We start from the raw sequence: 27673 nt of genomic DNA, 5'->3' as shown, positions 1-27673 counted from the left end.
CGTAATAAAAACACCCAACGTGGGTGTGCTGCTGTGCTTGGTGGCGGTTCTTTGCTCAAAATAATGCAGTAACTTCCTTAGACACAACGCTTCGAGCTCGCTTCAGAACATATTCCTTGAGGTAGGCACAGTCCACAAAAAACAAAAATGTGTGCCAGGATCTGACAGGGTCTGAGGGGAAGAAAGTACCTGCAGAGGTAAGCATGAGCTCCATTCATTTTCAATTATCCCAAATGATCGCAAGGGTCGAGTGTCAAGCCTTTCCAGTACCCCTTCTCCGAGGTATCCAGCAGGGGATCAGGACCCAAACTTCGCACGTGAGGTGTTTCGACGCGTCTAGTTCTTGTAGAAGAGGCAGAAAAGCATGGGACAGTAGTACGTTGAGTAAATGTCAGTGCACGATGCTTTACAAAGCACAATGCACACACACAGCAGGGTGGATTCTGACCAATATATATACTATTATCGTGCATTGCACTGTGTTGTCTCGTCCTTCTGTTGGTTTTAGCGTTTTCGTTGCACTGTACTACCAACAGGCGCAGTTCGACATTCTAGGGACCCAATGACCCAATGTTTTTTTTTTGTTCCGTGTTACCACCGCGAAGCAACTGTGGCTATGAGCGGCGTACAGACGTGGACAGATGGAGAGAGGACAGCAGGAAGGAGTGGGGGGGACTGAGGGGGTAGTATGCGTCCTGGACCGACTTCAGGGAGAACTGGGCCGACATTCGTCTGAAAAGTCTTCGGAAAACTCAGGGAAAACCTCAGACGGCACAGTCGGTGGTAGGATTCGAACCCACCATCTCCCAGTCTTCAACACGACCTCGGCTATCACGGATGCGGTGCACTTTGTACCAGATCCTTTGCTACGAATAATACGGTGTCCTTATTTACTTTGAACGTCCGAGAAGTCTTGGACTACTGTCTTTTCACGTTGTTTCAACTCGGCAAGCGACAACGAGGTGCGAGGACATGAGACATAGAGAACAACGCGCGTATGCCCGTCGTCGCTTTCGTTTATTAATTTAATATGTACCAGTCAACCCAGTTAGTGCTTCTCATATATGCTTCTTATTATGTTGTTACACCTGTCTTTTTCGTGCACAGTATACACCATTTGGAAGCTTTACCAAAGTACATAAACAAATTTAACATTTTTATTATAACAAAATATAACTATATAAAAGTAAGTTGTAGAATCATTCGCCGCAGTCAACTTCCGCTGCGCGTAATAAAACTTAAAATATTGCTGTTGCCCCCGTGTTTTTCCCTTACTCCACCGGTCGTCATGTGATATTTCCTACTGTAACAGACAAAATCATGAGGCGGAACGCAGTAGACTCGACGTGAAGATCTGCTGCAGAATCTGGGGCAGGTCAGCTGTGTCCATGCAAACAAAAGTCCTTCCAGAAGGTAGGCGGCGCTGCAGCCTGAAATGCGACGAGTGCACATGAGCATGAGGCCCCCATGATTAGAGTCACTAAATAAGCTTATTTAGTGACTCTACTCATGATCAGTGTTGTATTTATTCCACAATAACGGGCGTTTGTTCTCCCTGACTCGATAACGTCCCTGACCATCAGCCGACAGTCGCACGTCGATCGTCCGCGAATCGCGAAAAATGGGACTGCTTACATTCTAGCAAATGCGGTGTGAACTGGAGTCTTACCTCACAGCCTGGTCACCGAGAGAGCCAATGAAAACCGCGAAGGCATCCACCTCGGGGTTTGACGTCAGAATGTCCGCAAACTTTTTGGGCGAGATGGCGTACCGGTCCAAGTTGGCGTCACTGAGCACAATGACAAAATGTTCCTCGCAGTCGTCTTGGACAACAGTGTCAATGGCTTCTTGAGTAGCAGCTAGTGTGTTATCGCCGCTGAGACAGAACTGAGAGTGGGCATGCATTTCCTGCGGGGAAGACATACTTTTTATTGCTTCGAGTGCCCGTTCCCGCGATGCGTGATGTACCCCCCGCCTCTCTGATGAAATGAAACCAAAAGCAACCTAGCCTTCGCTGTCGTTCCCAGAAGTTCCTATCTATACGATGCAGGACGAGACAACGAAGAAATAGAAAGAAACGGCACTTTTCTGTGCAGTACAAAGCGGGGGAGCACCACGCATGGAGTTTAGCGAGCCTCGTTTTAGCGAATCTCGTTTTAGAGCCTTCTTCTTAGACGGCCACGGTTTAGAGAATAACGTTTTAGGGAAAATGGCGACGCGTTACGTTTTAGCGAAAGTCGGTTCAGAGCTTTACGTTTTTAGCGAAGTGACCTAAACTTCGCGGTGGCTTCGGTTTCGTTTGTGTGTTTTTTTCTTTCTCCCCCCCCCCCCCCCCCCTCTGTTGAGATACGCGAGAACGTATACCTGTTCATGGGCATGCTGAGCCTATGAGGGAGCCTATATGTGTTAAAGTGTATATGTGTATGTGTGTGTAAAGTGTATATGTGTATAAGTGTGCGTGTAAAGTGTATATATGTGTGTGTAAGTAGATTCACCTTTCGCTATAACGTAATTCGCTAAAATGTAACATCACCTCGTAAACGTTAATCTCTAAACCAGGCTCGCTAAACTGTAGGGCAACCCCCGTAAGCACACTGAGAGGAAGTGAGGCAGCGAGGGAGAGATGGTAAAAGCGGCCGCATGTAAAATGGAGCTCAGCAGGACGCACGCAGATTTTGCGTTTTTGCCCCTTTCATACTGCACCACAGAAGCTCGCTGCGGTTTGTATTTCGCGGATTACAGGCTCTGCAACTTTCTAATTTAAACCATCAACCCATTTTTATTAACGAAATTAATTAATTTTGAAAGCTCACTGAGACTGGCGCTGGCTGTTCAAACAATATTTCGTCTGCGCAGGCCATATCACGCACAGGTATATGCAGTGCAGTTTTTGAAGGAAAAACGTAACGTGAATTTATGAAAATTTGCACCCGCTTCTCGTGACGCACCCTGTATATATCTAGGCGGTATGCAGCTAGCTTTTGATCTCAAGGAGTGATGTCTCTTTAGAGTAAGTATATATATTTTACCTAATTCACCATAACAGCAACAAAAACAAACGCAAAAGGATTGCTCATCAATCTACACGTACTGCCTAGGCAGTAAATAATTCAAGGGCGCAAATATGTACATGCAGACTGAATATGATATAGGTTCGCAAAGAAGCTTCTGACAGCACAGCACCAGCACTCTGCCACTGATGGATCAGTACCATCCACAGAGAAACAAAAACTATACAGTGAAAACTTTAAGTGTATTTTATGTGCAACTGTACCGTAAATATTATATGCTCATAAGAACCAGGCACACATATTAATAACGTTCTTAATAACGTGTTCATCAGTACGCGAATCCGTTACGAGGTCACATAATTAACGCGTCCCAACTTGGGCGCTTAAATGATGCTACTTCCTTTTTCCCGCGTATTTAGTACAGCGCGACTCTAGCAGACTTATTTAAGCCAAGCTTATTTAATGACTCCATAGCAGACTACAGACCCTGGCAGAGCTCCAGCCACCGCAGGGCGAGCGAGCATAATAGTACATGTATAAAGTCACGGGATTAGGGAAAGTACCGCCATCCTCTGATCTTTGCCGCCACGACCTTGGGGCAACAAATGGCGGCCGTGGCATACCAACACATGCAGCGGCCGCCATTCTTGCTCCAAGGTCGAAGCGGGAAAGGGAAAGCATGGGGCTACTTTCCCAATCCAGTGACTTTATAATAACCCCGGTGACATGCACGTTTTTCGAGCGATGGAAGCAGTTTCGAGAAGCAGTCGAGCAGTTTCGGTTTCTTGGCAGTTTTCGACGCCGTATCATCGCACCGGTTCGAAGGGAACATGGGAAGTGAGCTGAGCGTCATACCGAATTCGCGGTGATGAAGGACTGACGTCCATATAGGATGCAATAGCTGGAAGTTTCTGTCAGCAAACCCTTCTGAGGGAGCATTCGACGATGGTATCCGAAGTGGACAGCGGTCGCTGAGGAACAGGATCTCACGAACGATAATTCGGAACAAAACGGCAGTAGAGTGTACCTTGAGTGTTGAGGTCCATTTTTGTTCTTCGCGTAATTAACGCGTCTCCTGCGTGGTGCTTCAGTTTTAGTTAGAAGGTGCGTTAATTATGCGAGTAAACGCGATAATCTCGAATTGTAGGCATTTGCGTTTGTTGGTAAAGACCCTTTCACCTGAATAAATAAGAAGCCTCTATCCGACAACGGCAGGAAGCAGCGCAGCAACCGTAAAATTATCTACGCAATGGTCCATGGTGTTACATGTTTCAATGTTGTAAAAGTTGCCCTTTGTTTGGTAGCAGACGATTCAAACAACTAATGTTTGAATTGCGCGAATGAATATGAATTGAATTGAAAATGCGTATATCTGTGAAATACATATTTGCGTACACAACAAAGGCATTCCAATTCGCCTGAAAGCAAGTTGAAAAGAGTTATTTTGTAATCCCATACGCAAAACTATATTTATAAAAGCTCTGCACTTTGGTCATAAACGATATTCCTATTTTTAATAGTTTCATTGGTAAATACAGCTATTCAATGGACCTTTTTCACAAGTACTTATGCGCGTGAGCTGCGACCTTGAGTGCGCCGGACAAGCCTATCTCCGTATCCAATAGATGGCGCTGGATGGGGCCGACGGGCAGCGACGGGTACAGCCGACTCTGCCGATTGGAGCAGACGGGATTGAGGACCAGTAGGGAACACCGCGCTAACTCGTCGGCTCCACTTCAATACCAGTTTTGGTCCTTTATGCTACCCACGTGGGTTTGTTTTGGTGCGCGCCGAGGGTGGTTTGCTGGGGAGCCACTGGGATACGACGCGAATGTGAAAAAGGTCCACTAGACTTTCAACTGACAAAGCAGGATCAAGCAACAACAGTAGTTGAAAGTTCAGGTTGATGGTAAGTGGAGGAAGTCGTTTTGCGTGCTCTCCAATGGAAACATTGGGAAGCTACGAAAAGCTGGGTTGTCAGATACTATGTTCCTTTGTAAACCCTGTCATTAAACAAACTGCATAGCCGTACAATGAGAAGAGGAAACACTACTTCACCTGCAGCACTTTTAACCTCTCTTTGTCATTCAGAGGAGGTCTGTCGGCTTTCACAAATTCGAGATGGCTCTCTTCTCCAGAATGTCCTAGAATATCGTACTGAAAGGGTATCCAGAGTGTGTAGGACTGCCAGCTGGGGTTCCCTCGGTATATTGTCTAAACGAAGCTCTACTCACCACAAATTTGTTCTGGAATCCCTGCAGTGCCTCCATAGCCATGAGCACAGCTTCCATTTCTCGTTGCAAGCGGGAATCATAACCGTTGAAACGATACATACTACCACTCACGTCCACCACAAGTCGAAGGCGCTTGGGTTTTGTTTGTGGACTTCCCACCTTTCAAGCCGTGAAAGGCAAAATATGAGCCGTAGCTAACACACCAACATGGCAGAAGTAATACACAGGATCGAAACGAGACAGGGGCCTTTCTGAACGATGCAACGATGGTCACATGATGTGACATTCCCGCCAGCACTATGTGCTGTGAGTAGATCAATTCATATATGGAAATTTAATTTCCTTCATTAACACTGTGATATCTAGCAGCCCAAGTGAAGTACCAGTATTACCGTTGCGTATAAATATATGTTGTTGCCCTCATTTTTCTTTCTCTTCTTTCGTTTAGCATTCATCAGCATCAAAATTGGTACCATGCAAGTAGGAACTATGTTTCAAGTGGGTACGAAGTTAGGATGCTGCATTAGTTCATCGACTGCGGTTCAATGTCCCTTTCAGTTCTCAGTAGCGGCGACGCTCGCGACAAGTGGACTCTCCAAGCTGCCGTTGCTATGGAGACTCGGAAAATCTGGAACACATCCTTCTCCTTTGCTTGCACTATCCTAACAACCTTTCAGGACCACACTTCCAAATCGGCTACGCTCACGCCTTCTCACTATGACAAAGTTACTTGGGCCATGGTCAAATGTAGTCTACTAACCCTTTGCCCTAAAAGCACTGCTAACAGCAAGCGATGGGGTTGCAACCGATGGGGGGCAACAACAACAAAATAAAGTTGTTGTTGCGCTTGTGCTTTCACACCAAAAATCAGACATACCTCCGGCTCTTGCTCCCCTCTTCTGCGGTAAATGGCTTTCTCTCCTGTTATGCTCTCGATAAGCTTAGAATCGTCCAGTTCCCCCGAAGTTTGATGCTTTAACCACTGCCTCTCTTGGCTTGTTGCCTAAGTGCACAATACATAGCACAAATGCAAATATTCACTTTAAATGGGTATCAATGGGAAGTCTGGCCATGGAAACCCCTAGTTTCGTTTAAATTCTTTTACGTATTGAGATTGATGTTTGATGTTCATTATTGTTGGTCTTAGATTTGCCATGTGGTCTCCTCTAGTTACCTGTAAACTGTCCAAGATGACCCGCAGGAGCTGAACTTGTCTTTTCACAGGGTCAGACAGCTGCTGATAAAGTGCAGCATCGTGCTCACTCATCTGGATTTCTGCTAGTCTGAAAGCAATAAATGGCACAGATATATGCCCTGAAAAGTACCGTGAGAACCCTGTAACGCTTACCTGTCTTTGAGTGCCTTCTGAGCCATTTCATGAGCTGCCTTTAGAACCTGCCATAGAAGATGGAAAAATTTTCAAAGTCATGCATGGTTCTCATGCACTGCAGTATAGTAGTAGTATTTTTCAAGTATGCGGGGCACAGCTAGTTTGAGCAGCCATTTCCATGCATAGTCCTACAAACAAATTTGCTTCATACCTTCCTCAAACAACCTAATGGTGAAGAATAGACAAGAAATTAGCAAGCAAGCTCACAAACTTTTTCCCTTTGATTTTTTCGACTTCAATTCCATCATATGTGGTTAGACAGCTTAACTTCTATGTCTATGTAGACCATTTTCTTGAATGTTATACAGTCAAAGCTCAGTTTATGAACAGTTACTGTTTCTCAAAAAATGTTTCAAAAATTGAGGGATTCATAAATCGAAGTCTGGAAAAAAAAAGGGGGGAAGTGTCTCATCCCAGAGGGTTCATATACCGTTCACCGAGGGTTGACAGTATTTGATTTTCCATTCTGAGGCTTTAGGCTTTCTACTGTATGTAGTAAATCTGTGTAAGAGTACTATTTGGATAGTATAATATGCAGTATCCTATAACTGTTAATCAGTTTTACTGCACAGCCTTTCCGTGTGTATATGTTACATTTTTGTGGAGGACCACTGATGTAGCTTTCGCGTTTCCCCCTGCTAGAATATTCGTGTAACCACAAAGTGCACTAATAAGCAATTGATTGATTGATAAACTAACAAACACCGATTGAGCAATAGACAATTGATTGATTGACTGATCCATTAGAATTACCTCAGGTGGGACAGATTGTTTTTCTATGTCAGAAAGTTGGTGCACTTGATGCCCCTTATCCAGACGATATGGACCACCAATGCCTCCTAATCCTGCTGTGTCTCTCCCTCCTGCATTAAAAATACAACACATCACAAACCGTCCATGAAGGGTAGCTACGAAAATGAATTTCAAGTACATCTACAGAAAATAATCGGAGAGCTAGGGAACGAAAGGCTATCACAAAACACAAATGTATAGGCAAGGGTGTTACCTGTCCCACCAGCCCAAGTGTTGCCACCAACGTGAGGTGCATTTTCAGGATCCTCCTTGCCATGCTTGGGACCCTTCACCTCTCCCTTCTTTTCTACCTTTAGCTGCGCAAAGGAAAAAAAAAAAGAAGTTCTCACAATTACACTGACAGTAAAATAAAAAAAATGTCATGTGGTACGGGGTACAACCTACCTCCAACCTTTGGCCAGTACCTATCATCTTCTGCCACTCTGACAATGAGTTTTTCAATTTTTGGGGAGTCAGCTCCCAAGATCTGACACATCCATTATTATCAACAGTCACTAGTGTGTCCTGGCTGCCAACGTCCATGACAAATTGAATATCCGAGTCGTCTCGCAGGAAATTGGGTATTCCCCGTGACCTAAGTGAAGTTGGGATAGAACATGTCCCGACAGAATGGCAGCGCAGAAAATTCTGTCCCTCAAATTTATTTCCATTAAAATGAGCACAACATAAGGCACTATCTCATCGCTATATTCTCTGACACTGCATTATGTTATTAATGATTATACTTACTACATGTACTATACACAGATTATACTTACACAGGCACTGGTACATAACAGACACTTTGATCACTGAGATTTACAACTTCCAAGCAGCCAGTGGAATTTTCGGGTGGCCCCTCTGTAGAAAAAAAAAGAGCAGAGTAAGCATTGATCGTACCACACCATTAAGGCGGAATCACTTCTTCAGAAATCTATGGGCGGTTTTTGTTCGCGCAAGACGCGAGAACGCTGTAAACGATCATCATAACATTGGTACTGTGTGTTCTTTTAGCTTTTCTCTAGTCAATGATGTATTTTTTTAGAGGACAAGGTTGAGCCGTTGATGCTGCCATCTCGATAGAGTGTCGCACACTAAAATATTTGCGAATTCGGGCTCAACACAAATCAACGGATAGTCCTGGAATTCTACAAAATGTGTCATTGACGAGGGTAATACAAGGAGAACACGCCAGTACTTCTGTTTTGACGATATGTTACGCTGTTACTGAGCGCTGTGCGAACAAACTTTCTCTATTGTCTTGCGAAGAAGTGATTCACCCTTAAGTGGGAATACTGTTACTGTACTGTTTGATGCCATACCTGAAGGCCAAGCTTCCTTGGGTACACATATGGTGGGTTTCGAAGTGACAAGAACAGTAGAGTGTGCCATGGTAAGAGTTGTGGGCTCCTTGTACGAGTGCTCGATTGTGCACTCACCCCAAGGAACCTCTGATCGTGAAAAGCTGTAAACCTTCCAGTCATTCTAGAAAGATTGTAATTTGACGTCCCATTCAACACACGAAGTTGGGCTAGTCGGCTAAAATAGATTGTAACAAGGTACGGAAGGCCACTGTTATAAAGCTGAAGCTTTAGTTAACTTGCACAATGTCTTATGAAGCAAAGACCAAACAATTAAAATACGGAACTTTCCAATAACTTTTTGCATCACTACAATTGGGGTTAGTCACAAATCAGAGAAATCAAAAAGAAGTGGAGTTTCACTATTTATTTCATGCCAGAGCACATCTCTTTTGCTTCGCGAGCATAAAAAATTGAATTATGTGTTCATTTACGTATCGATGATTTTTGTAGTAATGATGTCTTCACACAAAAGATGGTCACCAATTGCTTTTATGAAATACCGTAATGACTGACTATTGGAATGGCTTGTACCGTAAAAACACATGCACCTCAGTCAAAAATTATATTCACTCACAGTTGCGCTTGGGAACCCCACAGCAACGCTTGCAAAGTCCTGTTCGGTCATCAGAACCTTTGCCTGATTTGCATCAACAGCAGGTCCAGTTATTCTACCCAAGGTTCCAAGTGGAAGATTATCCACCGCTGCCTTATACACCTGTCGTGGTTCATACACTGTTGATTTGTCAGCAGGTTCTTCGGTAATAGGTGAGAAACTATGGCTTTTTAGTTGGTCTTTCTCATCCCAGGTCAGTAGGTACTTTCTGTGTGTTAATTTCCTTCGTTAGGAGGAACACCCATGTAATACCAGGATGTACACAAAAATGATTTTGCAAACCTCTTGGTGTCACCTGCTACTACAATGCAGTTGGATTCATCTGCCATAAAGAGTTGGTCTATCGATACTGGGAGTTTCCAGTTCAGAGCATATCGCTGTTCCACATCAAGTACATGGAAGCTGTTCCTGAAATCGAATTTACAAATGAAATAAGCAAATAAAACACAGAGACACAGACATTGAATTTACTTTGTAACTAGAGGGAAAAGTGGGCAAAAAAGAAATCCCATTGATGCTCATAAAAAGAAAAAAAGTCCATATTTTGTTTTTGTGTGAACCTTGCTCAGACATCTCCAGCCATAGGCCATGGAGCCTTGCACTGTTGCCTTTGCTACTTCTGATGCTGCATTATGGAACTTAGGGGCATATTTCCCAGAGGTACTTGCCTTCCAGGCTGATAAATAACAATTAGAGACTTCGCACTCAAATCTTTGCAGAGCACAGATGGAAGGCTGGGATTGTACAAGGACCTCGCAAACTTTTCAGCAGCTTTCTGTACAAGGGATCCAAAGCCAACGCTGCTAGCATCCCCCGTTTCCGGATCAATTAAAAGCAGTGTATTCGTCTGAAAAGTGAATATAGTGAAGAGATGTACAAAACGAGAATGCTTGTTTCCTTCCTTGATCAATTGTTCACTGACAGTAAGGAGCAGCATAAGGCATTTGGTGCCATAAATTATGGTAAGTACTAATTATCATTTGGTGGTATAGAAATGGCAAACGTTTGTTCTGTTTCATTTTGTTTCATGTTTTGTGTCATAATATTTCTAGTTCAATACAGACAGGGCCGGCGAGAGAGATTACGGGCCCCAGGGATGGGTCATGCCCATGCCCCCTGAAGTGGCTCGGGCCCCCGAGGTACCATTCCTGGCTGCCCCACCCTCTCACCGGCCCTGAATACAGACATGGCAGTGTGAAGACATGACATTATCGAGTTGTCACAGGTGTATACTACCCCTCAGAAACTCCTCTCTTAAATGTGGGGAATTATGCACTGCAGCTAAGCAAAATAACAACAATCCCTGTAACATTAACTCTGATAATATAGTGTATTTCGTGAGATGGTACTTTAATTAAATATTGCTCCAATGATCACCACGGGGGCGCTCTACTCATTTACGTAAGTAGGAATTTTCGCAATGTTGACAGCAACGTGAATTCGGTCCTAGGCTGTCGAACAAATTTTTTGTTTGTTGTAGCAACGCAAGATGATGAACTGGGACTAAAGGAGTTCGTAAGGCATTACTTTCACACAGATGTGTTTCTTCAACAGTCGTTTTTGCACACATGTCATTTCCACGCTGTTTATGCAGATAAATGCAAGCTGGTAATGAATACTTATGTGGTGAGCTTGTACATAGCATGGTTCTAGACACAGCAATATATTTCATTTTCTCCTCAGCATCTCTACAAACAGGGGCTGACCTAACAGTGGACAATCTTTACCACCGCAGCGATTTGTACCACGTGTAATTCCAGGACTACGAAAAATGCCCTGTATAGAAGCTCACCAAAGACTCATGCACAGCAAGACATCCATGCAAGGATCCACCAAGCGCTGCAAGTCTAATAGATGAAGCTGAATATCCAGGTGGGAAACAACGCTGTAGCTGCAAAAAGCTTGACACTGTGTGCTTTGGACTAAAGCTAAATATTCCCAGAGGATAACTTGCTGCAACATGCACCATGTCATTTTCTGCCTTGCCATCTGTGAAAGCAAAAAGGTTTGGCCTTGCTGTATCGAAAATTCAAAATGCAGCAAAACATAGTGTTACATTTTTTTAAACCTTATTACAGGGTATAAACAGTTTTCACCTTGACTGGTTGATATTGTCATGTCTAGAGTTGAGCCACTGGAACCATATGGCAAAGACCAGTAGCACTGCAGCTCCGAAAAGTGGAGTGACCTTGCTTCTGTCTTTTCAAGGTCAGCCGTAATTTTTGGCAAGCCTACAGGGCTCTGCAAAGGATATTCCTCTGTCTTACAAAATGGGACCACCTCAAAGTTGGGCAAGACAGGTACCTTGATATGTACATCTTGCATCTCAACAGAGCAGTCTAACCTGCATGTTTCTTTACCAACAGACCAATTACCTATCCACACAGGAGAAGGCAATTCAAATCTAGAAAACAGTACACAAAAAGCTGTATTGACTGAAATTGTTAAAAGAGATTGATTAAAAGAAGAGACCTCGGATTGGTACTTTCAGCTATCAGTGTGTTATGAAACTGTTTGTGAATTAACAATTACTGCATCCACTCATGCAATGTGTTACTTAAGATCATCTTTATTGCATGCAGTGCACACTGCTGCTTACATTCTTGCAAGTTGCACATTTTCTGGACTAGCATCAACAGGTATTCCATGCTTGTGAAGCACAGACAGCAAGAGCTTTCTGTTCTCCTTGTTGTATGAGTCAAAATCAAACACATTCTTTAACACAGAGGTGATACCATCATTGGGAAATGCCTGCAAAGATAAAATAATGAACAACGAATATGATTATCTTTCAGGTTGGCAAATCAAAAGAAAACAGCTCAGTAAAGCTGAAGTATTGAAACGACAAAAACTACAAAGAATGAAGATTTGAGAGATTAATGAGCGATGAGCTGTCATCCAGTATATGAAGTACTCCGCACGAAAGCTCATCACTCATTGAAATTGTTTTGATATGCTTCATTCTTTGTAGTCTATCTTAGGTCGATCATAAAATCCTTAGCAGCAAACATTACTCAAACAATGAATTCGTATACACTATACCTCAAGATGCTTTACAATATTGACAACTTCCCTAGTAGAGAATGGATATGTGATGAGCCCTTCATCTGCAAGGCTCCTGAGGTCACCAAAAATGTCCAACAGCTTTTCGACCATTTCTTTTGGCACCGATGGGCCGTACTGCTTCAAAAGTGCCATTTCGGACTCCCGTAAAGGATTGTCAATTGCATGGCAGCTAAAAATGTCCCCTGTAACAAAAAAGCGCAGCATCACAAAACTTCGGAACCATCTTTGCGCACAGTAATACTCAGTTAAAATTTTCAAACGTATGTTCACCAAGAGAGCCAAAGAAGTCATTTCCAAGGAATGGAAAACCTGGTCGATTTGCCAGTACGATCATTCTAAAATTAGGATGCATCACCACTGAGTTTGGCTTAGATTTTGCTGCATCTGTAAGAGACATATACCATTATATAGTATCATGTTGACTAGGCTAATATGGATAATAACTAGAGCCTGAAGTTTTAGGGTTTTACCCGATTCTTCCCCGAATTTGCACCCCGAATTGAAGGTTGCCTGTTTAGGGTGAAACCCGATTTTTGCCTGGCAAATTGCCCTCACTTGGATGTCTGTAGGAATGCACCAACTTACTTGTTTGGCAGCAAACGCAGTTACATCACCGTTTCTACCAAACCACTATAGTTACTTTGAGTAACCAAGCCCGATTTCCCCCCGAATTTAGCCTACTGGAAGTTTTTTCACCGGAATTCGCATGAATTCAGTGCACATGTTTATTTACCCGATTTTTACCCCCCAAATTTAGAAAAAAATATTTCCCGAAAACTTCAGGCTCTAATAATAACTAAGGTAGGTATACGAGCCCGTTAAGAAAATAAAGAGCCCACCTGAGTAATGAACAATTCTTCGGCCATCAGCCAGCAACATTTCCGATGATTCCACAAGTGCCTTCAGGACACATGTGACATGAGTCGGGGCTTTGTCTGCCTCGTCCACTACCAGCACGTGGCCATTCTGAACTGCGCGTACCTACGTACCACATAAATGCCCTCAACAGTGCTGCCAAATAACGTGATCAAATATCAATTATTACTAACATACCAAGGGAGAATCTTCGTAGGTAATGACACCATCCTTCACAGTAGGTTGCAAAGTCAGTGACTGAACTGATGTATCTCTAGAGGGAATGGGATATATGGCTCGGTATAATATGCAGTAGAACTTCAATCATTCAAGCCATCTTATTATGTCAATTTCAAATTACATTATTATATTGTATATTCAAACTACAAATTGTAATACAATAGACGTTAATTGAAAAGACGGGATAATTTGAAAAAGTTTACCCCTGCTGAACTCTTATGTGAAAGGTGTATTGTGTAGAGCGATGATACTCCTGCCCACCTTACATGACGATGGATACATGACAATGTACAGGAGCCTCTGGGGACACTGAATTATGCAATACTTCTTTCAATAGACCAAGGGTTCACAGTCCCATGGAATCTAAGTTACTTCAGGAGATGTGCTTGACAAAGGGTTTATGGTCGCACCAATGATGAAAGGGTGCTTATATAACTAGTAGCACCTTGAGTTTCAGGTAAGACCCATTTTTGCCCTCAATTTGCATCATGCTCACTTAGGGTTAAACCTAAAACCCCCTAAAAACGAACATGCAGGGCGCAAGTTCAGCCACCAGTAGAGGCACTGGATAATGCAAAACAATGCACATTCAGCACAGCTACTCTGCATTTTGTGTTCATCTGAAATGTGAGAAACAGATTTTTAAAACTTTTCCACATAAAAATCTGCTTTCCCACTTGACATCATCCGGTTTTACTCTGTTTTACAGCTCCTGAAATAAAACCAGGTTTTTACCCCGGATTTTCGAAAAACATAAAGCCTTAAAATACAATGGTCTACTTGTAACTGGCAAGCTTCTGTCTTAATCTATTTCTTAGTTCAGTCAAGGGCTTTTTTTCACAAGGAAGAGCATCATCCAATCTGTGCTACATACCTGCCAGAGAAACAGCATGCACAAAACAGGATGTAATGCAGTAGTATCATGGAGAGTTTCATGCAACCAATCGTATCAAACGTTATTACGAGAGAAAGTGGAAGACATACCGATGCAACTGAACATATTCTCTGGGGCAATTTAAAAGATGAAGAAACCTGTCCACAATCTTATTCTTCCCCACTCCTTGGTTCCCAACCAGAAGGAGGTGCTCTCCGAGTAGAAAATCCTGGAGCATAGCTTCCAGAATTCGAGCATGCTGAGGCGAAAACAAACCGATTATACAACAACAATGTGCCACACAGACAGTGATACAGTCAACCCTCGATTTATGAACACCCTCGGTTCCCCGAAAAATCGTTCATAAATCAAGGGATTCATAAATAAAAAATTCAGTTAACTGAGTACTATCGAGCAAATGCAACAGTATTTCCGAGTTGGGATTGTGTTTATAATGCCATCTATTGTGTAATTTTTGCTTTTGACCATTGCCTTCTGCTGTACCAATCTCACAACGAACAGACGTTAGCGCATTCACACTCTGTTTATTACGCAATACTAAATTGTTTAATTTTGCTTTGGACCATGCCTTCCGCTGTGTCAATCTTGGAATGTCACCACATTCGCACTGGACTGGTCTCGGATTTCCTCCGGGATTTTTAACCTCCGTTTATTAATCTCCGGGTGACAGCGACCACCTTATTCATCAGCTGAGGTCAGGAATACTTGGTCGCACCCTGTGCAACCCCGGAAAACCCGTTTGTTGTTCGGATTTCGAGGGGTTAAGAACCAAGGGTGCAATACCTGGAAAACGTTTTGTCCGTTCAGGCGTCATTCATAAGACCACGGAATTATCCCTTTGAAGGTTTCTGTTGAGCTCGGAACGATCCGTTCATAAATTGAGGGCAAAAACACTGGGCAACTCCTAGTTGGTTCCCAGAAATTCCATTCATTATTCGAATATCGAGGTTCATAAAACGAAGGAAAAATGAATGGAAAAAGTTTGGTGCCCCGTGCTCGTGTTCATAAAACGAGGGAATTCATAAATCGAAGGTTCATAAATCGAGGGTTGACTGTACATGCAAATAAATAGCGATCTAAACATACCTGCTGGTTGTCGTAAAACAGTGTGTCAGGAACCTTGACCTGACTGCCACCAGTCTGGTACACATCAATCTTTGTGTTTCCAATGTACACTGTGCTGTCTTTTACTTCGCACCTTACTGTGTCAGTTGGAGGAAGCCCGCTTTCCAGAGGAAGGCCGGCGTTAGTTAGAACGCGGTCGAGGCTCTGCTTGGCTAGCGGCGGAAGGAACCTAAAAATGGCATTATTCCGTTTGCGTGCGATAGCAAAGCGAGAAGGTCGACATCCTTGGATCAAAAGATACAAGAAGGAGTACCAACCGCGCAAGGCAGGCCTTGTAGATAGCATTAACAGGAGATATATCGGGGTACTTGTGAAAGCGACGAGCAATACGAAGAAGCTGCCTCATGGACAGAGAGCCCGCTATGGACTGCAACTGAAGAAAAATATGAGGAACCCTAATAAACAGAAGTTACGTAAAATGCAATTTGTGGCCAAATGAAGCAGGTACTCCGACTCTTTTCGTATCAGTTGAAGATGACTGAATTACATTAGTAAATATAACGAAGCAGCGAGTGCTGAATATCTGTTACAGGAAAACAAAAATACCTATTCAATACACCGCGTAGTACATAATCTTCATATACAATAAGAGACGCACCAGACTACAAGGGTAAAGGTAGCAATCAGATTTCACATCACAGCTAGATGGTCCAAAAGTCACTCTGCATTTTAGAATTTGGGGAAGTTATAAAAATTGCCCTCCACAGCAGTTTATAATTTCTCCTGCATGATAACATACATGGCTGCACTGCTCGAAGCATGCTTGACCGTAACGCAGTAACAAGCCCTTTCCCCCTTCATCTTTCCCAAGTGGCTCTAGGGTGGCTCTGCTCCAGTTCAGGTTGATGAAACTGTGTTATTATTAAGCATGCTCCGAGCTGTACACGTTCAGCAGAAACCATGCTGCAGAATTCACAATAGCAGAAATGTAGGGCCCATGACACTTTAAAAACAGGGTACTTTTTTTTAACACTCTGAAAATTCTGAAAAAACAACTGAGATTTCTGAAAAGAAAAAAAAAGAACACAACATGTCGGAAAAGAGTATGTAACTTACTGTGGCATCGTCTGACTTTCTAAGTTCATGAGCCACTTTCAGAACAGTAGCCATGTTTGCCCCAAATTTTCCAACCTGTAATACAACTTGAACTGTGATCTAAAGCACACCAAGTCATGTGTTGCATGAAATTCCACCAGAGTTGCTAGTGTACCATTTTTTCTATGATAGCTTTTTCTTCAGCCAGTGTCATACCCCTCATTGAATGAAAAAAGAACATGGGCAATACTTCTGGTGTCAACCATTTCTCCTGCTTCAACTTATGCCCAGCGGAAGTCGGTTCTGCCAGTGCAATGATACGAAATGAGGGATGAATTCGATACAATTTCCTGAAAAAAAGTTTGCCATGATGAGTTTTCCAGATGCAGAGAGAGCATCCAGCCAATGCCCAGAGTGCAACAAAATAGGACCTACCTGCTTTCCATATCTTGATCAGATAGACCAGAAGATGACTTAATGGAATCATAGCGATCGTGCCTCAAGAGACGCTTTCCATCAAATAACTGTAGTTCTCTGTCCTGCACTAACCTGCTCAAGGTAACAGGAACGTGTATGAATAGTTAGAGCCTGAAGTTTTCGGGAAATATTTTTTTCTAAATTCGGAGGGTAAAAATCGGGCAAATAAACATGTGCTCTAAATTCATGCGAATTGAGGTTAATAAACTGCCAGTATGCTAAATTCGGGGAGAAATCTGGCTCAGTAGCTCAAACTAACTGTGCCGGTTTGGCACAAACTGTGATGTAACTGCATCTGCTGCCAAACAAGTTAGTGGGCATTGCTACTGACTTTTCACTGAGGGCAATTTGCCGGGAAAAAAATCGGGTTTCACCCTAAAGAGGCAACCTTCAATTCGGGGTGCAGATTCGGGGAAGAATCTGGTTTAACCCTAAGACTTGAGGCTCTATATGTAGCGTATTGTTTCAAAAAGTCACTAAAACTAATTTAGCCTGTATTGGGCAGACACTTAGCAGTAGTGGTCCGAAAACAACATTCTGCAGTACCACATCTCCTAACACAATTGACCATAATTTACCAGGCAGAAAAATTTTAGTTTGCTATTTTCATCTGCTACATCTAATGTAGCTAAACTTTGTTACATCTGAGCAAATACCATAATTTTTCAGCACGCAACAACTGAATCCGAGGCAAAAAGAGAAAACATTGACAAGTCTTGACCACTGGAGAGGGATCGATCTGCACAAGCAGACATAAAATGCTTGCCACAACCTGTGAGACTATGCAAGCTTTGTGGGATCACAGTGCTGCCCTTGGCAGGGGGATTGCATCCTTAGTGTTTGCAGCAGGGCTAGTGCTATGTGCACTCCGGTGGGCAACGGTCACTCTCGCGCCCTCTTTATGCACACCCTAATTGTGATCTCACAGTGGGGAAGTGCCCTCTTAAGTAGACTGTCCCTGTATGAGCAATTATGTTTGTTAAACTAAGAAAATGTCTTGGGAAAATTACAGTTACTAATAGGATTCTTCACACCTCATACAGCAACTAAGCAAGTCATGATAATTTCATCTTAATTTACATGCCACGTATTTCAACATAACTCCTATTTTTTTATAGTAACGTAGTTTGTATGTATATTCATTAGGGACAGTTGACGTAGTGAAAAGCCCACCTCTGAAGTTGCAATAGTGTGCTGGGATGAAGCCTGTGAATCCCATCTAATACTGCCAGCTTTCCTTCCAAAGCTGCCGTAACAAGAGGCGTTTCTGTCCACGTTGTGTCTCCATTTGGTAATGTCGTCCTCTGCTGCAGCAGGTCACGGCTGCCCATGTCTTGATACAGAAGGAGCAACTCATGTTCATAGCCAAGCAAATCTGCAAACTGCTTGGCCACTGCCGACTTGCCGCACCCCTGTGGAAGCATTGTGGTCAATATAGCACTTCGCCAATTAATCAGAAAGCTGATCACGCTCCTTCCCAAGTTACTGAACTACAGCTACGTCCATTTACACCTACAGCTACACCTCCTGAATTTGAGGACTGAATCCCAAAAAATGTGTTACTATAGCTACCCAAGGGCCATCGACTGGTTTCAAGACTACACTCTTAGAAATGAACTTCACCGCATAGCACGCTCCCAGCCAACCATCATCTCGTATGATATCGTTATCCGCCCTGGTTTGTTGAAAACGGGAGGCGTACGCCTTTTTGTGACACTTATGCTGTTCATAATTGTCACAAAAAAGGCGTACGCCTCCCGTTTCCAACAAATCAGGGGAGATAATGAGATCATTCAAAATAATGGTTGGCTAGGAGCGTGCTATGCGGTGAAGTTCATTTTTAAGAGTGTACAGTCCCGTTTACTCGTGAGTTGACATATGCAACATTTAATTTCATTAGAATGGATTTAGAATAAAACATTGTAGTTTTGTTGATAAATAAAACAGAAACCACATATGCGGGCCCAGTTCCAGTTTTACCGTGACATAAACACGAGTCGGCACAGCTCCGCAGACATCACAGAGGTGTGCGACCGAGATTAAGGTGACCAAGGATTGTCCTTGCAAGAACGTAATCAGAAAGCTTTGATTTGAAGCGGTAGATCCGACGCTTCATAAAGCAAAAACCAGAGAATACTAACAGTAACTTCACAGCGAAAACCACTGGCTGTAAAATTCAATTTATAAGTGTAGTTGTGCCCCAATTTTCCTGACTTTTCGGTTTTTCGACACCTCCTCTACCCATGAAGAGGTTTCTGAACATGTGCGGTGTTGGTGCAACCACTGCCAAATCTACCTGAAATATCAGGATCTGAAATGTACAGTTTGTCATGGCTATCCGGCTGTTGGGAGAAACATCAAGCACATTCGAGCCAAAATATGAAAAATTTAAACTTTGCTGGAGAAGTAGCCCAAATTTTAAATGTGAAAATATGTTCGTTCCTTGGAAAGTTGGAAGGTGCCAGTAGTGTTGTACCGAAATGAAAATTCTCGGTCTGAAGAATTGGTCGGTGACTCTAATTGGCTGCGAGCTTTGTTGAAGTATTCTGTACGATAGCTGTAAGCATTACGAGAAATTTGACAGCTGTTTTTTTGTTTCATTTTATTTTATTTGTTTGTTTATTTGGTTTATATTCTCTATTTAAGAGTGTTTATAGCGTATTTACAAGAATAAATACCCAAAAATTGGTATTTAAATATAATTATAAATAGATGTTTCGAGTCGGTATTTAAATACAAAATATAAATACATGTATTTATATTTTAAATAGTGTATCTTAATTACAATGTATTTAAATACTGGCCTTCCCTGCTCTGATTACAGGATTACCACTACCAGGCAGAAACTGCAGCTTATTATGTCGTAGTGGCTTGCAATGTATAAACAGACTGTAAACTGACTGTATTTCAGGCACAATCATAGGAAAGATATCAAAAAAATGTTACGAATGTTTTGAGGCTCACCTTAGAACCGATGACGCACACATCGTGCAGAGAATGTGACTGCACCATTTCTGCTAGCAGTCTTTCATGATGAGGAGTAATGACAAATGCTGAGGTAGATTCTGGATCTTTAACTGAAGAACCACTAGCCACCTATGAATGCAAAATTCTGCATGTTTTAAATGACGTACTAACCACTGTGACAGGAACATAAAATACATAAATAAACAACAACAGAAAAAAAAACACATACCTCAATGGAATGAGGTATTCCTGCGACAGAAAGTACCACGTTACGTTTATTGCTTGACGCTGCATCAATGCGGGCAATCTTAGAAGCAGCGTTGTCACTGTCACTTAAAGAGAACATCTAAAAAGGATCACAATGAGGGAATGAGCATCAATGATGTGGCGGAACCTGAAACTTCCAGTGGTAAAATACGGCTGTACATGGGACAGCTGGGCGAGCCACTGTAGCAGTCCCACTTGTCACACATTTTAAAGCAAACAGCACACAAATAGCTCTGTCAGCAAGCAAATAAACAAACAAACAGTGCTGTCTTGTGGAAGGGTGAAACAAATTAGCAAAGGGCGATAACAGTTCACAGAAATTAAAAGCAAAATGCAAACGCCAAATGTACGCATGAATACACACATTAAAAAAAACTATAAAAGCAAATGCAGTGAAATATGCAACGTTATACTGGTTTTGCTGCACACGCACCAAATTCTCATCAGCTGGTCGAGATAATATCTAATGTTTCAACCGTTTTCCTAGACGTTTGTAGAGAAGAGAACTGGAGGAAGACTGATAGCAAGCACAATTTTGCACCAAAGGCAGATATTGTAAATAATAGGCGTGGGGGTTTTAGTTGGGAAAGAAGACACTCAAGAATGAACACTTGCACTATTGAGAAACAAAACGTTGTTCATGTTTTTCTGCGTACTTACACTGAGTGCTTCAGTTACAGCCTTTTTGCCTTCCTTTGTGAGTATTTCTTCAGGATATATCCGTGAGAGCACAGACGGAAAGGGCAGTGAAGGAAATTTTTCCTGAACGTAAATGTGTAATCAGGCGCCATATCACAGGTGGAAAAGAAAACAACATCCCTAATGGATTCACGTACCATAAGTGCAACAGCTGCATCCAAATTATCGATGGGGAAGTCGGGCAGGGTCAGGGCAGATGATTTACTGGCCAAGAGTGAGTGGGCAAATGACAGAATGTCGGAGAGCCTAAAAAGAACCATACTTCTACAAGAAAAAGCATGAACATGGGAGCCGCTGATATATCGAAGAGAGCACTGTTCCTTCAGAAAGATAAACAAGCGAAACAAGACACAATACAGGCTTAAAAGCGGAATCACCGGGAATGCCAGTAATGCAGTCCCTCGTAAATGTGCAAAAGATTTTAAGTTATTTCTGACAGAGCATGTGCTCCATACACTAATAAATAAAACAGATGAATTGCATCGCCTGTATAACTAAACCGCATAATTAAAGTGCATCATGGAGTACATCATCTAGTGCAATCTTGAATACATTACTAGACCCTGATTTACCAATCTCATTTGAGTTTCTTTATAAATTTTCCTGCATAGTATTGGAACAAGTTGATAGCATAATTACTTTACAGATAGTAAAGAAGAGTCAGCTGTCAGCTGTTCCAAGGTCGTGGCAGTCCCTGACCTGACAATTTTCCTTATACCTCCAGTGATTGGGTTCATTAAAGTTAATTTCCAGAACCACCAGAGAGCACTTTAAAACAACGAAGCATGTGTCACTATTAAAATCGTTAAAGAAAGGAAAAACGGTAAAAACCCCAGCGCAAGGGTACGAAAAGGACGACATACACACACAGTGCTGTGTATTCGTTGTCCTTTTCGTGCCTAGGCATTGGGATTTTTATCGTCTGTTTGTTTGTTTTACCAATTTTATTATGAGACACCAAACAGCCCAAATTTTAACGCTTTTCGACGTTGTGTCACTAACCTTTTTGCTTCAGTTTTGCTGCAGTGATCCATTAGGCTACGAGCTTGTTCCTGTATACAGAACCATGCAGTTACAGACACTTCTTCTCTAGAGTAAATTTTTACGAATACGTTACCTGATAGGCAGCATTTCTGATATCTCGTGCTTGGAAGCGAGATCTGAAGGGTGGGTCTAAGGGGTTGCCTCGATACGGAGGCACAGATGTGCCCAGGGCAAAAACTCTGAAATTTTCAGACACCCTGACCAGCTTCCATTCATCGAGAGTTTCTCTGGAAAAGTTCTGCAAGCAGGAATATGAACAGAGTATTATACTGCAGATAAAGTAATACAGTTAGGAATCGAAATTTCAAAATTTATTTGTGTAAAACCGAAAAGGCCCATTAGTACTAATGCCCTAAAAGTAAGCACTCATTAGTTACATTAGTCCTTGCCTAGTGACAATTTTAGCATATTTTTTAAAGCAGCGTCTTGAAGCAGAATAAATCAGTACTATAACATGCTTGAAGCAAGATAAATCACCGACAGATGCAACTGCGGATAAAAAAGTAAAACATTTTACAAGGGCAACATGAAACAATGTTTATTCCTAGTTTTGGGAGTTCTAAGCATACAGCTCTGAGGCAATCACTGTATTTTCACGTGTTACACACACACGTGTGTTACACACTGTAAAAGGTGTTCTGAAGAGGCAGTGCGCATTATCTACTGGTGCACGTTATACATCAGAGTTTCTCCTGGAAAAGCGGGTCCTAAGAAGACGTTGTGCTACCTCTATCATGGAGCCTTGGCCTAGATGCTTGAGAAAGGCGTATATCATTCATTTAAGTGGCATCTCAGGGAAATATGGTGAAAAATCAATTACACACGGTGAGCACGAGCAGCAAAGAGAGCCGACAGGCATGCCAATAGCGAAGTGGGTCCAAGAAGGAAAGGTCAACTTCGAGGCATCAGTGATCCTAAACTCATTTTTGAAGGCTAGCATTCTGAGAAGGAACAGGAGAGCGGTGAGGAGACCAAAGTCTACTACATGTCGAATCTGTCGGACTGGATTTTGATGTCTTCGGTAAATATTGCATCCGCGACAGAGCCAATAAAATTATTTAAACAGTTTGTGTGCACTATTAACACTGGCATTTTCACCCTCTTGGTGCGATTATGCATCGGACATTTTCCGAATTCCCTTAATTTTCAGGGCTGTGTGATATACACTGGAAAATACGGTATCAGAAAGCTGATGAAGCCTGAAGGAACACTGAACATAGAAAGGTAGAAAATCCAGCGAACCACTAAGGAAATGGTTAGGGAAGCGCCTCAGGAGGAGAGCCGCTCATATTTCGAACAGTCTCAGTTCGAAATATCTGCAGCTCTCGTCCCTGAGGCTCCTCGCTTAACAAGTAAATATTTGAAGTTTTTTAGTAAAAATATACTTCCAAAATTTGGGGTAAGCAGTTTAATAAGCTTGGTACACTTATAAGGGTTGCAAGACTTTGTCCAAAGTTGTCCCACATAATCGTAAAAGAAGGTTACTTTCATCTAGGTGAACCTGAATTCCAAGTTTTACAGCAAAGGGAGTAATAGACGCGCAGATAAATGGCACAGCGAATACTGAAGTCCGGCTCTGACATCGGGGGGTCCCCGAAATCCACCATTAAGAATAAACGTTTAAGAATAGAACATTCAAGAATAACCCGCTTAAAAAATACACGCTTAAAAATATATCTCTAAAATAAACTGCTTAGTGCTTACTATCCCCGCTTAGAGATCACAGTTTAATAATCCACCATTAAAAATAAACTGTTTCAAAATCCCCTCACTATCTAGCACTGAGGCGAATTGATTGCAATTTGCACCGGGTTAGATCAGGTTATGTTACGTTGGTTTAGTCTGGTTTTGGTTAGTTTGGGATAGTTTAGGCTTGTTTGGTCCTGTGAGGTTAGTTTAAACCCCTTCTTTTGCAGTTCACGTTGATTTGGGCCATACCACATGACTCTAGCAACTGTAGGGTGAATTTGGGGAAATTCTGAAACGATTTATTTTTAACGATATATTCTTAACTGGGGATTCCTTAGTGTTTTTATTTAAACGGGGATATTTCGGCGATTATTTTTGTGTGTTGATTTTGAAGCGTATATTCTGGGAGATATATTTTTAACAGTGGGTACTTACGCGTTTATTTTTGAAAGATTATTTTTAATGGTTTCAAACGGGATACACCCCTGACATCACAGCAGGCGTCTCCGCCAATGAGACAGCGAGAGAGAGACTACCAATGCGGAAAGCCGTAGCTCTCATGTCTCTGATGTCAGGGTGTAACGAATCGCATCTATCAAAGTGTCACAACCCTTTTCTGTGTCTCTTACATCCACAACAGCAACAGACCAACCTCAAGAAGCTTGTCATATCGTGTTGGGCTAACTAGAAATCGTCCATCGTCTAACTGCATCTCACGATTTTCTAGCAGGTTGTTGAGAACAGGCAGAACATTACGCTCGGCCTTTTCCACTCCTTCAAGAACCAGTACACGGCCCTCAACTGCAGCCTTCACAGCAGCCTAAAAGTGTAATTATTGAATTATTGATTATCAACAATGTAGTGAACTAAGTTCAACTTACAAATATAGTACACGAATGCTTAGAATGTGGTGTAGAGAGCATACCTGGTCTATGTAATGTGACACTCCATTACTAATCTCCCGTCTTTGTTTCAAATCACTCTCAGTCGTATCTCGAGTCAATGACACATACTCGACTTCTCGTTGTGTTAGCTCCTACATTGAAAGAATTAAAAAATAATAAGGCATTATTCTAAACCAACTTGGCTATAGTAGGAAAAGCAATAACATTCACTCACTAAATATTGCAGGGCAATTCTGCGACGGTATGGTCCGGGAACGCCAATGAGAAATATATCCTGACCTAGTATATCCTGCAGAACAGAAGTAATTTTATAAACAAATACAACGTTCAAAGTTATGTGGAAAGGAATGTGTTTGCGCAGAACACAAAAAAATGTTCATTAATGGTACGGCATATCTTCTAATACTCACTTTTTGCATGATCCATCTCAAGTGTTCAAGAACGGATTGTGCTGGAGATTCTTCCACTGGATTAATGTTTGATAGATATAAAGTATGTTCGCAATCATGTAATGCACCGAAAACAACTCCCAGACGAATGCTACTTACAGAATTTCGTTGGAACAAGGCCCGCATCTTTAGGCTTATTAGTCTTCATTGACACATCTCCTAAAGTAATCTTTGTGTCTGCAAGAAATTGGTAGATTAACGTAACACACGGTAAACCCGCGCGCTCAGCAATGCTAACGCCGCCAAAAAAATGCCCACCATAGCAGTATCGTCTTGATCTTGCACGATGAGCGAAGTAAATTAAATGCTGTTTCCTAAAATTCACTAAACTACCTAGTTTAACAAACACTGACATTTGTCCAAAAGTATGTGACCGATCTCAGGTTCCGAACAGAACAGAACGAACTCAAAGTTTGTGTTTACTTCCACAGATCGTTAGGTGCGAGGTACACGTGATGTAACATTTCAGAATTATCAGTACTTCGGTACAGTAGTGCTTGTCATCGTTGTGTAACGTCTTGTTTGAGCGTCTTACGCAATTTGCACGCACCAGTCGTGGAAAGGAAAACCACTTGCCGAGCTAATGGGCCGCGCCATGTTCAACACAGTGTTGCCGAAGTGGTGACGGGATTCCAACGGGAATGGGTTGCGGTGCTTTTACACTCTCGCACGTCGATCTCTTGCAGCTGGAGCTTCAGAACCCCCAGTCACCTTTCCTTTTCTTTTTCTTTTTTTTCTTAATAAACATATGGACAATAACAGTGTAGAAAGCAATTCAGTTAGAGCTAGAGAAGACGTCATCTATCTCCCACCAAACTTTGAAATGTAAGATAAATTTGCCAAAGCTTCATTGGAATTTTCCCAGACGGTATCGTATTGAAGAAACAAAAACATATTTCTGCATGCATTATGCAGATATGCATGTTATTTGCCACCGTAATTTCGCTGGGTTACAGTGACAGAGTAACGAGGGTACTCCCCATGAGTACATGATACAACACATCGATATATATGTAGATAAGGAAGCCAGGGTTGGTTTGTTATTTTTCTCTTTACCAGGAACGAAAAGTCTTTAAACTCCTATCGCTCAACTCTTATTCAAGCGACGCCAAGCAATAACGGGCCTTTGTTTACAGTGGAGTGATGGCAGTTGTCAAATGACTCTTCTTCAATTTCTGCCGCTCGATACTTCATCTTGGGAGAATGTTTAGAAACGTTGCTTAGCAATTGACAATCTAATGTCGATTCTTCTACACCTCCCAATATACTATGCATTAATCGTTACACCACACCAATTGACTCACTGAGGTCCAAATTGCTATTCAGACCCCATCCTCAGGAAACACTGCCCTCAGCTGCGAACACCAATGAGCTGAACGCAAGGTACGCAGGCTGGCAATCGTCCATGCATTGTGCCCCGAATTATCAGCCTTCTTTGACGCCAGGTGCCTGGTTCTGCGAGCCGTCAAGAGCAGCAACACGATGCCCAGCCTCGAAAGCATTGAAAGCAGCCTGTGGGTGTGTGGACGGGCTAAAAAGAAGTGAGAATAGGGAACGCACTGTGGGGGGAGGTTGTTTTGCATAGGTTTGATTTCACTGGGATCCGTCATATACTTTACGCCCCCCCTCGCCATTGTAAAATGATCAGAAGGGTGCAGAATAATGGGCTATAGTCTTTTTCCCGGGTAGAAACTTTTTAACCCTCCACGGATTTTAGTAATCTAGTAGGTGTTTAACACTAGGCTCGGAAGATGATCTGCCAGGATGGAAAAATGGTCTCTCGGGTACGGTGTAAATCACGAATGTACGAAGAGGTAAACCAAGGAGACATTTTGCATTGATACAAAAAAGCAAAAAAGAAAAGAGAGGAAAGGTAAGCTTACAAACCCAAGACCATTTGAGTCTAGAAAGGAGCGGTTTTAAATTGTGCATGTTGAATCTGAATCAAGATATCTGAACAGAAAGTAATAACGGCGCTGCAATAACTATATAACTATAAAACCAGTCTTTTTCTTTTCAGCGGTTTTAGCGCCACGAAACTACTAGTGCCTACTAAGCAGCAGAAATAAGTACGTAGCTCAAGTCTGCGAAAGGACCACAGGCATGATAAAGTAGCATTTGAACGCTTCCCGAAGTAACCTAAGCGCTATACAAGCAGGGTTACTGATCCACAGCAATAGGAAGCAATTGCAGATCGAGGGTGGGGGGTGGGGGGCGATCGCCCCCAAAACGTTAGTTTATACATTGGGTATACCACTCTCCCCTCCCCCACTACGCGCTTCAACAAAGAAACCGCCCCCACCTCACCCTCACCCCCACAATGTGAGGGTCTGGATCCACTCCTGATAGAAAGGAAGGGTTCAGATAAGCTCTGGTCTTAAAAAGACAAATACAAATGAAATCATACAAAAAAAAAAAGAAAGAAATGGACGCAAACAAACCAAACAAAAACTGTTAGCCGACATTTAGCAGTGCATGAAGTGTTTTCATCGTGCTCGTACATGATAACATGGTACAGTCTAGAATTCAGCAGTACAGAACCGTAAGAAAAAATAA

The 27673-nt window shown here is 42.4% G+C and overlaps 1 protein-coding gene across 2 annotated transcripts; it reads right to left on the bottom strand.

Annotated features, from left to right (window-relative positions):
- Window positions 1-1142: 1142 nt before the first annotated feature.
- Window positions 1143-25724, bottom strand: LOC135377436 (von Willebrand factor A domain-containing protein 8-like). Of its 2 annotated transcripts, none has more exons than XM_064609839.1 (42): window positions 25376-25724; window positions 25217-25294; window positions 25079-25134; window positions 24883-24957; window positions 24689-24799; window positions 24416-24583; window positions 22148-22312; window positions 22033-22082; window positions 21168-21276; window positions 20992-21093; window positions 20294-20410; window positions 20062-20193; window positions 18271-18509; window positions 17056-17169; window positions 16796-16970; window positions 16642-16716; window positions 15843-15958; window positions 15547-15754; window positions 14550-14698; window positions 13524-13599; window positions 13310-13451; window positions 12741-12854; window positions 12447-12652; window positions 12004-12155; window positions 11709-11808; window positions 11501-11645; window positions 11197-11393; window positions 10073-10251; window positions 9687-9812; window positions 9366-9612; window positions 8750-8912; window positions 8207-8288; window positions 7833-8022; window positions 7642-7744; window positions 7389-7498; window positions 6594-6640; window positions 6420-6528; window positions 6123-6248; window positions 5246-5404; window positions 5070-5168; window positions 1670-1908; window positions 1143-1430 (listed from the first exon to the last, which is right to left on the bottom strand). In XM_064609839.1, the coding sequence occupies exons 1-42, from the start codon at window positions 25470-25472 to the stop codon at window positions 1319-1321; spliced, it is 5559 nt and encodes a 1852-aa protein (XP_064465909.1). In that variant the 5' UTR covers window positions 25473-25724; the 3' UTR covers window positions 1143-1318. The 2 variants fall into 2 exon arrangements, with proteins under 2 accessions (XP_064465909.1, XP_064465910.1); XM_064609840.1 differs by having other exon boundaries at window positions 24689-24796.
- Window positions 25725-27673: the final 1949 nt, after the last annotated feature.

Source organism: Ornithodoros turicata, chromosome 1 (genome assembly GCF_037126465.1).
Source record: "Ornithodoros turicata isolate Travis chromosome 1, ASM3712646v1, whole genome shotgun sequence".
Taxonomy (NCBI): domain Eukaryota; kingdom Metazoa; phylum Arthropoda; class Arachnida; order Ixodida; family Argasidae; genus Ornithodoros; species Ornithodoros turicata.
Note: the sequence above shows the minus strand (reverse complement) of the source record. Positions and strands in the feature narration are given on the sequence as shown.